The 17,492-nt window shown below is 36.2% G+C and overlaps 1 protein-coding gene across 1 annotated transcript; it reads right to left on the minus strand.

Annotated features, from left to right (window-relative positions):
- LOC109822173 (protein NLRC3) lies at window positions 6,505-13,797 on the minus strand. Its single transcript, XM_020388333.1, has 17 exons — window positions 13,698-13,797; window positions 12,763-12,973; window positions 12,423-12,481; window positions 12,120-12,257; window positions 11,131-11,205; window positions 10,960-11,043; window positions 10,787-10,848; window positions 10,548-10,617; window positions 9,365-9,440; window positions 9,148-9,278; window positions 8,457-8,516; window positions 7,701-7,775; window positions 7,521-7,625; window positions 7,296-7,391; window positions 7,134-7,214; window positions 6,956-7,057; window positions 6,505-6,875 (listed from the first exon to the last, which is right to left on the minus strand). The coding sequence occupies exons 2-17, from the start codon at window positions 12,767-12,769 to the stop codon at window positions 6,807-6,809; spliced, it is 1,290 nt and encodes a 429-aa protein (XP_020243922.1). The 5' UTR covers window positions 12,770-12,973; window positions 13,698-13,797; the 3' UTR covers window positions 6,505-6,806.

The raw sequence follows: 17,492 nt of genomic DNA on the forward strand, positions 1-17,492 counted from the left end.
ACATGGAACGTGTCCCGTATGCTAGTACAGTTGGCAGCTTAATGTACGCAATGGTGTGTACACGGCCAGATATTTCACAGGTGGTCAGTGTCGTCAGTAGATTCATGGCAAATCCGGAAAAGGCACATTGGGAAGTAGTAAAGTGGATCCTGAGGTACTTGAAGGGTACCGTTAATACATGTTTGTGTTTTAGTGGAGATACATGTCAGATTGATGGATTTATTGACTCTGATTATACGAACGATCTAGATAGACGACGATCTACTACTGGTTATGTATTCTGAATACATGGAGCTGTAGTTAGTTAGCGATCGATGTTGCAGGTTACAATGATACTTTTTACTACAGAGGCCGAGTACATGGTCATGACGGATGGAGTGAAGGAAGCATTGTGGTTGTGGGGTCTTCTAGACGATTTGGGGATTGAGCAGAAGAATGTGAACTTATGGTGCGACAGTCAGAGTGCGATTCACTTGGCGAAGAATCAAGTTCATCATGCTCGTACCAAGCATATCGATGTTAGGTATCATTTCGTGCGGGATGTCATAGAGGAAGATGATATTTCTCTCATGAAGGTGCACACGAATGAGAATCCAGCAGACATGTTGACCAAGGTAGTGACAGGTAGCAAGTTTTAGCATTGCTTGGACTTGCTTCATATCAGCCCATGTTGATCTGTCCAAGAGGGCATGACCCTTCGGAACGGTGATGGGGTGAGGTGGAGATAATTATATGGAGAACGATGTTCAGAACTACAGTTAGCTTGATCCCGGTCAGAGGGTATGTAGGTAGTCATGGTATAATGGTGCAGCTAGTTTGGCGTCTGGTTTTAGACTAGTTTAATTTGGCATTTCAGATCTCTGGTGATATTCATGGTGTTTCTTCTAGTGTTCGTCTAATATTTGGGGTTTATCAAATGATGTATGAGGTGGAGAATTGTGAATGCGTAGGGGCCACACCCACGTAAGAAAAATAGGAGCGAGACACAAATTTGTGTCTCGCAGGCCAATCTCGCGGGGGCCACACCCACGAGGCTCTATTTCTCTTCCTATAAATTCCTAGGGTTTGTAGAGGAAAAATAAAAAGGAGGGTTTTGGCGGCTAGAAAAGAGAGATCATGAGGAGAGAGTTGTGGAGAGATTTTACAAGAGAAATATCAATTTTTTTTAGTAAAAAATAAATCTTCTTCTTTTGAGACGAGTTTGTGGATTGTACAAGTCGTCGGTGTTCTCCTCATAGTGGAATCTCCCCTCCCCCTTCCCCGTAGACGTAGGTAATTTTGCCGAACCACGTAAATCTCGTGTCTTTACTTTTTTTCTAGGTGTTGGCTATTGCTTGTAGGTTTCCTCGACAATTCAGTCCTAGAACTGATGAGAGGAAGAGTGTATATTTTACTTTGTTGAGATATTTTACTTTCTGTTCTTGTTTCCTTAGTAAAACGTGAATATAAAGGTTGACTTGAGCTTTTGTGACAATAAAAGCCTGGGCTTTCTCTCGGGTGATATAGCTTCCACGGTGTGAGGGCGTGACTCTGCGTTTTGTGACAATAAAAGACAGGGCTTTCTCTCGGGTGATATAGCTTCCGCGGTGTGAGGGCGTCACTCTACGCCCAACAAGCTTATCTCATAAAGTATGAAAATTTATGAGTTAATACCTTATTGTTTTCATATCTGAGTTCATTCAGACTTGTCAAGGCCCTTTCTTGGTTGATGGCTATCTTTTAAAGTCTGCTTATTACTGCTTCTCGCAAGCATTACTAAGTTGATGTTGTTATTGCATGGTAGGATGAACTTTCAGCATTAAATTGTTATTTTCTGGTGGTGGGATTTTGCTTTGACTGATTTGGCTTTTCTTTAATCCAGGTACACTATAAATTTGGTGGTATTTTTTTATTGACAAGCAATTACTGGGTTTGTATTTCTCAATTTCAAGTTTTTCTTGTAAACTCATTTCTACATCTCTAAAATTCACATTATACGTTTGGCTATTTGTATGTTAGTGAATCTTTTTAGAATATATTAATCAAGTCAGTAATTCTACTATCGTTTTTAATGGTTGAATCATACAACATATTCCAAACTAGACCATATGTTGTTCATGTTTTTTTTTCCTGAAGCAAGCAACATATAAGTATACAATCCTTTAAGTGAATGATAACTGAATCATTGTTTAACATATTTTCATAGTTGACCTGTACAACCATCTTCAGAAACTAAATCAAGTTCTACTTTTATTTATCGCCCTGAAGCAAGGTATAGATAAGGTCGATATGCTTATCGTGAAGTTTAAGACATCTCTATAGATGAGTTGATAGGACTCTTTTTACCACCTGATCATGTTCAAGTTTGAGGATTATAAAAATTAGCTGATGAATATAAAAGACAATGGATAAACAATTATCTTAAAGAATATCAAATAATTGTTAGCAGATCATCTATGAGGCTCTGCGTTGTAGTTCTAAAAAAAAGAGCAAATTCAATAAAAAAAGGCTGTTGACCAGTAAACCTGAGAAGACGAAGTCAAGATTCAAGTCAGTTCACAATATGAGCTTGGCATACAGCCCCCCACTTACATTCAGTTCTTTTTTTGAATATACTCAGGTTCATCACATAATTTACAATTTGAAATGTTAGTGTTCAAATCTAAATAATCTAAAGTACAATACTCACTGTCCAAAATATTAGATTTTAATTCTACTTTATGTCCTTGACTTCCAATATTGAATAGTTACAGATTTTAATTATCCATCTAATTGGAAATTTTGTGCTTCATTTCTCTTCTGGAGTTTTAGCCTGATCTATGACATCTTCAAGCATTGATGATTGTAAGTGTTAGATTTTATTTAATTATTATCTTTTATTTCAGATCCTAATCTACAGTAAGCCTAAGATTGCTTCACTATACTTTGGAGGAGAACATGACAATTGAGTTTTTATGTGGTTTCTGCTAAGGAGCTGATATGCTGTTCTTCATCTTTTTATTCATACATGTCACTTGGTTATGCTTTATGTTACTAGTAGGTTCAAACTTGTCAACATACTAAATGAAATGAAAGTATTTGTGATTGCAGACTAAACCGGATGGTTAACATAGTGAAATTGAAGATGCATGAACTGCAACATATATACTTCATCACACGGCGACTCGACCCGGGCACCAATCTATATCGGTTTGCACGGAGATAGATCTTTGAGTAATAAATCTGTCATTTTTTTTGGGCAGTACATAAGAATACGATAGATCAGTTTGTATTCTCATGTCTTTACCTGGAGTTTGATTCTGGGATTATGACAAGAATTATTATTCAAGAAAACCAGATTAAGGGATCTAATCTGAATAGAAAATAGATGTACAAGTCACTGAAAAGATGGAGACTAGCTGAACTTAGTTCAAAGGGAAAAGCTTTAGGGAACTGATGAGGACAATAATGATAAATTTCCTTATTTGTTTATTTGACTTTTTATTTATTTTAGTTTTGAATAAGGAAGATTTGGCAAGTTTGACCAGATCTTAATTTAGTTTTAATTGCGAGAGATTTGAGGGATTTTTCTATTTTGGTAAGGTTTTATTGAGAGATTTGACTATATTTTTTTTGTTTCCATTTTTGTTGGACGTTGTGTGCACGTAGTTTTCTTTATAAATAAGGTTGTATGAGGCCATTGAGAAAAAAAAATAAAGATTTGAATCAAAAAAATTTAGTTAGCTAATTGTTGGTGTGAAGCCTCACGGGTGTGAAACCCTAGGGCCGACCCCTGCTGCTCTCCTCTTTTCTCAACAGCGCGACCTCTGCTCTCTTCCTCCTCCTCCACAGCCGCCGATTCCCCCTACTCTTCTCCTCCTGCCAACTACGCTCCGACTCCCTCCGCCTGCCTTGTCCCGACGCCCGCTCGACTGCCTCATCCCGACTCCCGCCCGATTTCCTCGTCCTAACGTCGCCGGCCTGCCTTGTCCCGACGCCATGCTTGGCTGCCTCGTCCTGACGCTCGCCCGCGTTCCGTAGTCCCTCTCATCGGTTCCCATCTCGACGCTGTCGCCTGCGTCATTGCCCAGTTCGACGCCACCGCTCTCGTCGCCCTCCTGCTCGACGTCGTCGCCTGCGTCATTGCCCAGTCGATGCCACCGCCCTCAATTTCTTCTTGTTGCCACCCCATTCCTCCGCATTGACGAACACTCGTTTCCGATAGTGAGTCGTCGAACCCACCGAAGCACATTTGCAGAGTAACAGCCCGTGGGTTAGTTGTTGTGATTTATTTTCCAAATTATTTTTCTGTTATTCTCATTTTATTAGTTAATTGCATGAGTATTCCATCTCTAAACTCTTATCATATATTCACTATTTAGATTATATTTGTGAGTTGAGAGTAATTGAGCATGTAACTGTTAAAATTTGATATTGATTGTAGAACTTGTGCATGATAATGAATATTGCAATTAAATTGAGTGAGATTGGATTAAATTGAGTGAGATTGGAATTATTCATAATTATTTAGGCAAATTTTGTTAAATCCATCTGTCACATTAGTTGTTTTGAATTTAATTTCTGTCAAAGATCATGAAATTTGGTGAAACGATGTGTTATTTGATTTAAATTGCTGATTCTGATAGACCTCCTGTTCCGTTTCATATCAGGAACCTTTCTAGTTTACTTTTTATAATTGCAAATGATTGCCTTTTGTGCATTATTACTGTATATTTTATTTATTTATTTATTTTGTTTCATTGGTTTATCATAGAGTGCTGTATAGCTGAATTAAATACGTAGGATTAAGAAGACAGCTTCAACCTCTTCTAGACTCGTTATCTGACTTTTCGTCTTTTACTTTGTGCCTTCATGGGCTTAAAGTGCATAAACAATTGGATAGATATTCCTACCTCTCAAGTTGGCAGCTAGGTTACTGTTGCAGATATAGCATCCAGGACCAGAAGTAGCTGTAGGACCACAATGAACATGGTTTAGCTTTAAGGTAGGCAGAATAAAAAGTAGAGTTTAAAAAGTAGGACGTTTCTGATAATACCCATGAAGGAGAAAAAGAATTTTACTGTGTGTTGCTGTTGCTGTTGCTGTTGTTGTTGTTCATAGTTATATAGTACTTGGTATACAAAGGGATATGGTATGGATTCAGGTTCGTTATTCATCACTTAAAAAAATGTGGATTAGATGGAGGGTAGCTTGCTTTGGTACGCAAGTTCTGTTAGTGGTACATTATAAATTTTTTTGGGTACTCTTAAAGTTTTTCGAAGTATATAGTAGAAAACTAGAAACTAAAAAACTAATCACGCATTTCAATAGTTTTTCCATACAAAATACTTAAAATACTTCTTATTTATGGAGTTTGTTTCTTTGTTCTGTTTTTCACATAGTCCATGTTGGGATCATGTCGTTTCACATTTCGTTAACATACTAGCGGAGTCCTTGGCTTATATATTCTATTATGCGCCTACCTTCACTTGATTGCACACATATCATGACGTCTTCCGCGTGAGCACTTAAAAGGATTTTGTGAATTGGAGGGGACCGGTTCACAAATGTACCGGAAATCGGTTCGTGAGAATTGTACGACCGTTGGTGGGTCCAGGGAGTCGTTCAACTATGTTGTTGTTATCACTTCGCTACTCTTTATGCATCCAGTCATATTAATAATTATTATATGATTTTAATTTGCAGCTTCCACACAGATATACGTATGACTTTATTGTTTTAAGAGACAATATTTGGCTTTAAAGGCTTAGTGCATTCGTCGATCACTAACATAGTATAATTTCCATTATGGCCATAACAGAGTCCACACACTGAAGCAATTGTGTTGCAAACTTGTACGGAAAAGTCGAATTGCAGTGAAAATCTAGAATTGAGTGAAATAAACTTGGAGAGCAGACCATCTTTGCTGAAGATGCCGAGTTTCTTATGCACATCTAGGTACAACTTACCTCATCATACAAGCCAGGGTGCAGGAGGGAAAAGTTGTGCAGATGAGATCTATTTAAAACTTTGTACCAGTAATATGGTTTTTTTTTTCCCCTAAAATTTTCAATTCTCCTAATTCCTGTGATTTACGTGATTCCATAAGCTGAATAGTTTCAAGATTTCTCTCGAGTAGTTATCGAAAATTTTTATGAATTTAACGGAAATTTACTTCTTTTTAAATACAACAGGTGATGTTTCTCCTCTTTTCTCTTGAATATCTACATTTAATAGTAGAAAAATTTTCTCCTCTTTTCTGTTAAATATTTATATTTAATAGTGGATAAAAACAAATTTTTCGAATTGGTACTCTAAAAAGGAATTTCGTTAAAACACTTATTAGAAGTTAGTGTTCTACTTTTGCTTAAACAAAACAATTTTCATAACCCAAATAAACCAAAAGTAACAAAAAATATTAGACCACGTGCAATGCACATGTATCCCACATAGTTGCTTGAAAAACGAAAGTTAATTGACCTGCCAAGAAAAGTATAAAACTGATAGAAAAGGTATCAATAGTGCAGCAACCCAAGAAATAGGATGTAATAAAAAAAAATGTTTCCTTAAGAAAACGATCCAACGATCTGTATGTGGTCTAAAAGTATACATTACAAAATTTGCGATATATTACCCTTACAAGAGGTAAATAGATCATCGAAACAACAGATGATGATATACAAATCTAAAACAAAATTTTCTTAATACTATGTGAACCGTTACCCTTTTCTATAGTTCTCTTCAAGCTTCATTCTTATAATGCCGAATAAGGAATCCCCATAAAATTTGCCTGCTGCGCCTAAGCCAACTCTCATCCAATCACAAAAAGAACACAAAAAGAAAATGAGCTAAAAGAAAATGTTGATCTCCTTTTCGCTCATCTCATACACATGATCTCGAGCCTCAGTAAGAGCAACCTGCATATATACAGTTCATATAAATGCAATCATAAGGCCTAGAAACGTTACAAACACCCCCATTTGAAATCAGAAGTTACCTGTCCATATTTGGTAAGGAAATTGCTTGCAAGATTCAAGGATGTGACTGCAACATCTTCATTTGCCTTGAGTGCTTGAGCCAGCGCAAAAGCGCCTTTGTCCTGTATTTAGATGTAAGATTACCCACCTATCTGATCTCAATATTAGGTGTGAACGTACAATAGAAATAATACAAACCCTTATCTCATTGAAACCTAGATCAAGAGATGTAAGAGCTTCGTTAACAATCCTTAAGCTCCGAGCTAAGCAGACAGCACCCTATGGGAATGGCAAGACAAATTCATTCCTAGGAAATCCAGTCAATTACCGCAAATGAATTTAGAAACAAAAGTTGCATACATCATCTCCGAGTCCATTTGCACGCAGGTCTAAAGTTGACAGGGTAGTATTATACTTCAAAGCATCCGCAATATACTCTGCACCTTTTGGTCCTATCTGTAAAGGAAAAAAAAAAAGAAAAAAAAGAAGAAAAAAAGAAGAAAAAAAAGGATATCACTGATCAACAATGAAACTGATCAACAATGAAACACACCAGAAATGAGAGAGATTAAAACTAGATAATACCTGACACCAACCAAGTTTTAACGTTTCTAATTTTCCATGGAACTTGATGATTTCACACAGAGCCCTTGCCCCATCAGGACCCATAGGATTGTAGCTCAACTCCAGCTGGAAAATAAAAAAGCTTCAGCCATTAGCATGAGGTTAAGCATCAACATATCCGAATGTAATTAGATTACTCACTGTTGTGATCACAGAATTATCTTTAAGAACTCGAGCTATCTCACTGGCCCCACTTGCATGGATATTGTTGCCACCCTGAAGAAATGAGAAGGTAGGAAGAAATGAGCAGGCACTATGATGAAGAAAAGGCCAGTCACTTGCCTATTCTCTTCTCATGGTAACAAAGGAAAAAAAGTAGAAATTAAAATAAAAAACAACTACAGGAAACATCATGTTAACAGAAGATGCCTGCCTATAAATATGAAACCTCTTAAAATCCTATATCTTCATCCCAAAATGGGGTAAACCTTTGATAGTAAACCTTGAAACTTTTACTGATAATCAGGTGATAATATTCACATCCCCAACCTCTTTAAGAGGAAAAGAAATGGTCAAACAAGATTTTGGAAAATCTTGAGAGATGAGAGGGGGAATATTAACTAAACCTAGTCATCCTCATCATCTTTTTTTTTAAGCAGGCCATATTTTGGTTTAATAACAGGATTCTTTTTCAAAAGGGACTTAATCAATTTCCAATAAAACTAAGGTGTTAGCTGAAAATAACTCTTCACAGGAAGTAGGCCAAAGTAAAATTTGGGAAATAATTTCACAAAGAATACAATATAGAGCTCGACTTGTAATACCACTTGTATGCAACGGTTTCTGCACCTTTAGTTCTTATGACTAGGGGATTTTTTTTCTTCTTTTTTTTTTCCCTTTCAGAAGCTAAAAATAAAATACGACTGTATTAAGTTGTGAAATGGCTAGCATACTCACCAAATCGATGGTAGTAATTGTCCGGTTCTCCTTCAAAGCATCTGCAATCCTTTGAGCTCCCTGTTAAGGTCATATGTGACATTGTGACATTGTGACATCATGTGACATCAATAACTAAGAATAATAGGTATGCTTGTATATATGTATGTATACAAGCAAGAATACATGTACGACGTGACACCTATTAAACTTAAAAGGTGGTGGCTTATAGTTATCATATAGAACATTCCAGAGATGTTTCACATTATCATTCTTCATAGTTTCGGTTCCCTGCTATATAAATGTGCAAGCTCTCATGCAAATTTGGGATCAGTGACTACCATCAAAAGGTCTCATGCAACTATTCAATCCACTTGATGGATGACGGTCTAAAGAACTAGATCTTTATGATATTGCTTCCCCAGGTTTGAGAGTAAAGAAATCATCATGAATAGTGAATAGATGGTCATGAATGGTGAATAGATGGTGTCAGGGTGTCCAAGAAAGCTACACTATATTGCTATATGCCATCCCTCGCATTGCCATCCCTCGCATGGCTGCATGGGTACACATCATAATCCCATATCCTAAGACATGTGTGCATGCCCCATTGCCCATACACCAACATGCAAGATTTTGTAAATTTAAGTCATATATGCACATGTACAATCACTTTAAATATCATATAAAATGCAATTGAACAAATATCTACCTCATCACCAATGTCATTACTGTAGAGATTCAGCCATAGTAAGGATTTACTTTTCTTGATGTACTCAGCAACATGGAAAGCCCCTTTTGAACCAATGTCATTGTTGCCAAGATCTAAAAGTGTTATTCTCCCTGTAGAACTGAGCAGGTAAGACAACAGTAAACAGAGGTTGGAAATATGCAAGAAATTGTGTACAATCAATCAGATGAAGGCAGACCTTTGTGAGCAGAGAGCCCTGACATCAATGCTCGTACACCCTCATTTCCGATGTCATTCCCATGCAAATGAAGTTCCTGCAAACTTTTACAGATTAGCAGAACAGAAAGAAATGTTGCAAGGGGTGAATTATGAATATAATGCTCCTCCCAATACTTAACACATGAAAAAAGTAAGAAAGCTCACAAGATGTACTATAGATTAGAGATTTCAAAGTTTAAAAAATGTGATTTATGTCGTCGCTTATGCTTTTACAGCAGAAAACAGCAGCCATAAACTGGAAGTAGGCGAATGTAAGGAAAAAGATTAGCAGCAGCCACATAAAAAAATAATAAGGTCACATAAGCATGCACCCACCTATGCTTGCCCACAATAAAATACAAAGGATATCAAATGTGAACTCTGATTTGATACCAGCTTCCTCTCTTTCCTCAATCAACTTTTCTCTTTTCCTTACCCCTTCTCTCTAGTCTTGACGTGCTTAGTTTAGCTTAAAGTGTCCTCATTTGTGGTCTTTTCATTCTCTGTCATGTATTTATTTATGATGTGGGACTTCTGTTCTCTTGTGACTATGGACATTGGTCATCGCACATCCGTGTTAAGGACACCTAGACTTACCAAAGAGGCATAAACCGATGAAAAGAAAAGGAAAAAAAAGAAGAAGGAACATCCATGTTGCTAAAGTCAAAACAACTAGGTTCAAAAACCTTCATATTGTCATGGAAACACGGCATGAACTAGCACATAGAATTACCCAATGGTCAACTGAAGGTTCACAATAACAAGAAATAGAATTGATATATTCTTCTTCATTTCCAATTCATATAACCAAAAATAAATTTCTGTATGTCAATGTTGTTCCAGAGCAACCAAACAAGCGGCACACTAATTATGTCTCTTTTCAGACGTCTCCCTATTCATTAATCTATACTGTTTTTTATTACTAGAAAATTTATTCCAAAACGTAATCTTTTGACCACAGGCTAAATTAATTAATTATTTTTTATCTAATATTGAGATTGTGAGCATTCAAGTTACCCATATGGAAGATCCTTTGTTATAGGTTAAACGCTTGGAGAGGTAAACTATCAACAGAAACTTTAAGCATTTTATAGTCTCTATCATGAATATGACATGCAAACTAAAAATGACGCTGTAGAAATTTTATCAGAAGGAAATTATACCCTCAAGGATTTGTTTGCTTCAATTCCTTTAGCTAGACTTGCTGCACCAAGAGCGCCACCATAGTTGCCACTAGTCAAAATTTAAATGCAGCATCAGTAATTCAACTGACAAAAAATTCAAGTTTTATAGAACTGTAGATGCATCAATAGGCTCGCAGAGATACAAAGTGAGATAAACAATGATCAGCGTCTCAAAAAAACAAGCAGGAAAAAGAAAAGGCAAAGTTAAAGAAAAATACTTTAAATGAATTGAGCGGATTGCATTATTCTCAAGAAGTGCTCCTGCAAGACTTCCAAAACCCTAATCCAATTTTTGAAATACAGAAATAGAGAGCATATAAGAAAGAATATGGAAGCAGTGGTTGTCTCAGCCACATTACGTATTATCAAATGGATGTCTAGAAATACATACAGCATAGTCAATCATGTTGTTGTTAAGTTCTAGAACCCGCAACGTTGAATTCTTTTTAAGCATTTCAGCAATAGCCCTTGCACCCTGAATTAAGAATTATTAGGTATATATATATCCCAATGGTGATAAGAACTAGATTGAACTAACTAAAAATTAGCTATAAAGTACAACCTCATCCCCAAGACCAGTACTATTCAGCTGGAGTTTCTGAATGCCTGTATTCCCCATCAGAATATCTGAAAGACACTGTTAAAACTGAACTGCGTAAGTAATAGTCATACAAACTTTAATCTATATGTAAAATGGAACATAACATGAAGTGTTTGCATCCAATTTTTACAGACAGATAAGTGCTCGAAGCAGTTCTCAGAACAAAGACAATGCACAATTTAAAAGAAGATTATCAGATTTAACAACTTTAATAAAAGGTCTGAAACCTGTAAAAGCATTATCTAGCTTCTCTATTGATGAAGGAATAAACTCAGGCTACAATTGCAGGGATCAGACTCAAGCACAAAAAATAATATAACTTCCAGAAAAATAAAGGATAAAACTGCATTTTCTGTAAGCATCAAATTACCAACTTTAGAAAAAGGTCCACTCCCTGTTTCTATTGCTCATATAATCATGTCAGCTAACTTTACTTATCTTGCTCCTTCTATGCCCTTTACTCCTCCTCATCTGTTACTTTTTTCTCTTAAATGGATCTTGTTCTAAGTTGCATCAAGTTATATCCCATTCAGGTAGTTTTCTAACTCAACACCCCCAACCCCACCACCACTCCCCACCCCCCCCCCCACCCCCCAAAAAAAAGCTTCACAATCTTAAAACGTAATCAACACATGTAAAGGTCAGAATGTTTTTTACAAGAAAATAATCTTTGTGCCACAAGTACCTCTCAATTGAACCTTTACTTGTGGCATCACGTCACCTAGGGATGTCAAAGCTAGCTAAAACCAGACACATTTTCAGCTTGTAGCAAGAACTAGTGAACTACATAACTGGATAGTTAGGAGGTTCTTGGTGAATTATTTTTTAATGCCCGTGATACTAGTCAAATCATGAATCTTCCATGATAGAAACAAGTCGGCAAGATTACTCTTAATTTTTATTATGATAGCAACGAAAGATACAACATATTGAAATGGTTAGTAAGTAACCTTAGCTCCTTCATCTCCGATGGCATTTCCAGAGATATTGAGAGTTTTTAGTACAGTATTTGTTTGAAGAATACCATCAAATGCCTTCAAACCAGCAGCGGTTATACCATTGCCAGAAAAATTCACTTCCTCTGCACTCTGCAAAATATAGCAAAAGGCACATTTACCTTTAGTTTTGAAAGAATCATAAAAAAAGCAGTGTGCTCATGGAAGCTTCAACCATTCATGAAGGTAGAACATATTTAATGCGACCCATAACTACACATAACTTTGAGACTAAACAAGTAGAACAGAAGCTCTAACCTGATTGTAACCTAAGCTTTCAGCAAGAAAGAACAATCCCTCATCCCCGAAATTGCGACCTATATCAAGATCATGAACCTCAACCATGCTTTTGTAGAATAATTTAATAAATGAAAACTGAATACCAAAGGGAACCCACATAGAATACAGGATAATGGTTCACATGTTTAAGTATCGATACATAAAGTACTTAGCATAAATTCAATAAAGATATGATGAGCAACATGATACAAATAACATAACTTTTCTTAACAGAAAATATGTCTTAAGTGTAAGAATTAAAATTATTTAAGAATTTATCTCTGTTTGTGCAATCTAACACTCATTTTTAACAACTAACCTGACATATCAACGCTTCTGAAAGATCTAAGCTCTTTGGCAAAGTCATTGAGCTTTTGTCGGGAATCCCTTTCAATCTTGAAATTAAAAGCCGATGGCAGATTAGTACCAGGAGCAAATGACCATTTCAAAGATGACTTGTTCTCCACGGAAACTGATCCCTTTGGTTTTGGCACGAGTACTTTCTCAACCACCTTCCACAACACTGTCAGCTGAAGAAACAAATTAGTCCCTCTCTAACTAATTATTTCGTAATTAAACAAATTGCCCTGTAATTAATCTGTTACAGTATCAGCAGTCTAACCAAACATAAGACTAAACATAAGTCTTGAAAGAAACAATAACTCTATGTGATGAAGATGAATGTAAGTGCATTAAAAAAAATAGAAAAGCATCGGGAAACGATTCCTATTTGCGAGTCAAATCAGACATAATACTCATATTTAGGCCCACTAGTCCAACAATGAGGAATCTATTACAGATTCGGGTTCCCTTCCTCTAAGAGTTAGATTTTATGAATGAGTTCACCTGGATCTCAATATTGTTCTACTAAAACATCTGCTACGGGTGGTGGAAATGCGACATGTGTCACTCATTACTAAACTATCACCCTAGAAAACAACTATTATCCATGTCTTTACAGCTTGCATGCTATGGCCCATACCTATCTCATTTATCATCAGCACAATTTATCTTGGAGATAGTTAAATATACTGCAATGAGAAACTGATCTTGGCGGGTGTTCATTTCAAACATTATTTTGTCAAACCGTAAAATCATCACAATAAACACACAACGCATTGCAATACTAAGTCTCGTGCACTGCACTGGTAACAACTAGCATGTACATATACCAACTAAAACTAGAGCTACAATTCTAATGTATCTACAAACAAGTGCACAAACAAATCGATCGCAAGGAATGCGAGCACAAACCAAACGTGATTGCAATAAAAGCTCCAGCGGGCACAATGACGCGATGCGATCTCTTTCACAGGCACAGCAGGAATCGATCTCTTGCGCTTGGCGCTCTGGGCGATAACTTTCCTCCCCCAACTCCTCCCCTCTCCCCTCCCCCTCCCCCTCAATGCGCGCCCGAGGATGAGGCAGCCGCCCTTGGGGCCCACAGGGAGAGCCGCCGCCTCGTTTTCTCTGCAGGCCAGTTCTTGCATAGAGAGAGGAAAGGAGAAGACTTTGAGTTGGGGATGAAGGCGATGGGTGAAGGAAGTGGAAGTGAGAGTGGAGGAGGACAAATCCATTGCTAGGGTCTTTTGGGTTAGATTCAAGATCTTATCTTTGTGAAATTTCAGTGAACGGGGTTGAGGGTTTTGGGAAATTTGGAAGAAGAAAGAGAGGGCGAGAAAAATGAAGAGAGGAGTCGGAGGCAGACTGGATTTTCTCTGAGAGGTCCAATTTGTGTTCTTTGTCCTGATCCAGTGAAAAAGCCCAATAGGCCCTGGTCATACTGCTTACATAAACAATTGAATGGGGCCCCTGTAAAGTATACTAGCCTGGCTCTGAGCCTTTTATTTAGACCTACCAAATTCTTTGGGAAATGCAACACTAATTTTTCAATATTTAATGGAATAATATAATATCATATCTTATATTAAAATTCTAAATATTGATAGCTACAAATATTTTTTAAGTAATCTATAAGTTCTCTTTATATTATTATAAAAAAAGAAGAAGTGTGGAATCCATTTTTTTTGGCGAATTGCTATGCTATGAGCTTGTGAGGATTCTATACTTATGTTTCTTACTTTCTTACATTATAAACTTTTGCTTCTTACTGTCGTATATTATGAATTTATTTTTATGGAGTTTGTCCACTTTTGCAGTGGGGTATTTTATTTTTTTAAAAAGTCTTCAAACCAAACAAAAAGGAGAATTTCACTTTTGGGGTGTCTTATCCCAAGTTGGAGCTCACCAAATAGGATGCCCAAAAATATTTGTGATTGAGAAAGTATATGCGTTCGTATTAGGATACATATATAATTATTAAAATCTATAATTGATAGAATTTGGTTATGAATATGATCAGGCAGTGAAATGTCCAGATCAGCATTCGAAGTATCCGAGTATATATTGATCATGTTGTTAAAATTTATTTTAATTCTTAGATCAATGGATTTAAGATTAATTTTAATCATCAAGATATCTGACCCTAGCTTTGTAGATATAATGAGCATTTTAATGAATTCTCTTATATCATATGAATTAATTTTTTTCAACATTACTCGGTTTTCTTATATTCATTTTGTATTCTTATATACATATATGTTTATATATCTATACGAATATTCGTATTCATATCCGATTTTAGTAGATATAAATATAAATTTTATTTATTGCTACGCATCCTCATTTTGGTAACGAAAAAGATTTTTGGCTCGCGGGTGAACCGCGAGCCACCCAACTCGCAGAGTTGGGTACAGGGGCAATGCCCGAACCGTGTGCGAACTTATGCCCTCAACTAAACCGGCCTTTCTGTTTAAACCCTAAATAATTTAATTTAATCTCTCAAACCCCTTTTTTCGTCCCTCCCCCGATTCCCGCCGCCGCCCTTCATGGCTGAAACTCCGGCCGCCGAGATCTCCATCGCTTTATCCGACGCTTCCATCGCCGTCAACGACGCTCCTTCGCCGTCCAATGGGTAGGCAAAACCCTAACCTTAAACCATAGCTCTAAATTGTGATTTTGAACCCAAGGCTTGGTTTTTGTTTTTAAAATAGGATGAGTCTCGAGGAGAAGTTTCAGTTGGTGAGGGGCGTAGGAGAGGAGTGCATTCAAGAGGAGGAGCTGAGGAATTTGTTAGAAAAGAAGCCCAATCCCATTTGTTATGATGGGTTCGAGCCCTCGGGCAGGATGCACATCGCTCAGGTCCCTTACATTTTATGCCTGTTTGCTGTTGCAAAAAAGCCTTTTTTTTTCTTAGTGTTGATGTCAGTCTGTTAAATATTTAAAATTTTGAAATCAATCCTTGAAATTTCTATTAGCTCGCCCTGTTCTTATTAGTTCGTTTCAAACTAATCGCTCCAATGAAGAGTAGCAGTAGAAAAGTATTCAGTTTTATTGAAGGCGTGTGCCTCCCTGCGACTTACGATGTGAGGCGTGATGGAATCATGACATACAACGTAGCGGAAAAAGCATATCATGACTAATAATCAAAATTAATTAAATATTAGAAGAATACCTGAAACGCTTTCCAAATTTCTACAATAATCTGTTCCGAGATCTATCCGAAATAACTGAGAGATAGGCTCTCAAAAATCTATTTCTTCATATTATCTTTATAAGATTTTCAATCTTTTTTCATAAGGCTACATATGAACCCTCTTTATAGGATTACACTAGTCTTAGAGATTTTAACTTTAAACAATTCATAAATATCTAGAACTCTATCCATAACAATTAAGGATAGAATAAATTTGTTCAAAAACTTTATCCATAACAATTAAGGATAGAAATAGATTTATTCAAAAACTTTATCCATAACAATTAAGGATAGAAATAGAATTGCATTGCATGTATACCTCTTCTAATGACATTAGTGAGACCAATTGGGTCCCATATCGAGAACCAATTATTAATCAAATTAATAATTTTAATTTAACAATCAAATCCCTATCCGACCAACTGTTCATAAAAGCTCTTCCATAATATGAGATTAAATAATATCTTACATTCACTCCCTTCTAGTATCATATATTTTAGGCAACTCTTTTAAGCATGACAACTCACCTATTTGCTCATGCCTAAATTTGCAATTCCCATGAACATAAATAAAAAACATTTTGAAACATCAAAATATTTTATTTTTATAAGAAAGAATTTTTTTTAAAACATTTTCAAAACCACCTGCCGGCAGGAATTTAATAGCTTCATGAGAATGCATAATAAATTAACTTATCATAATGAGCATACTGGATCCTATCTAGACATCCATCATTTTCCTAAATGAAATTTAGCAACCCAATGTTTCAGGTTGTGTAGCGCTTGCTAAACAAGCTTAACCATCACATCAAAGCATACTAAATTATCAAATCGAAAATGATAATATCATCAAGTCAAAGGGACCATGTAATAATTTGAATTCTCTATCTCTTAGGTGACTCATCGTAGAGAATTCAAATACGGTCTAGTGCTACACACATCATAATGCGTGCTTATGACATACACCCGGAGAATCTTCATTCCCGATGGTTAAGACCCACCACCATATCTCATATATCGGTGTCATGCATAATAACTTGTTATAACAAAGTTATCATTTACTAGTTATAGGTTAAGCACAAATTTAAGAAATTTTTAAGTTAGATCATATCTCCAAGCAAGTGACCATCACAGTGCATGATCTAACAAAATAACTTCTAAGGATATATATAACAATTATATAAATAATATCCAAATTATGTGCAACAATTAAATTTATTAACATTACAATATTATTACATAATTTGTATTGGATGTTCAAGGGCAAATTATTATTACTATTCCAGCAATCTCCCACTTGCCCTAACATCCAATCAGATGTAATCCTTACTCCCATCTGTCAAAAACATTTTAAGACAATGGTCTATAAAAAGACATTAAATGTTATCTGCTCAGCCATCTATTAAATCATAACATATTTCTTCTTATTAACCTTTAATAAGATAATTTTTCTTTCTGAGCTTCTTGCAACAGCTCCATTACTATCAAATAATAATGAGAAAGAAAATTATTACA

This window comes from Asparagus officinalis, chromosome 8 (assembly GCF_001876935.1).
Source record: "Asparagus officinalis chromosome 8, Aspof.V1, whole genome shotgun sequence".
In the NCBI taxonomy this organism is placed as follows: Eukaryota; Viridiplantae; Streptophyta; class Magnoliopsida; order Asparagales; family Asparagaceae; genus Asparagus; species Asparagus officinalis.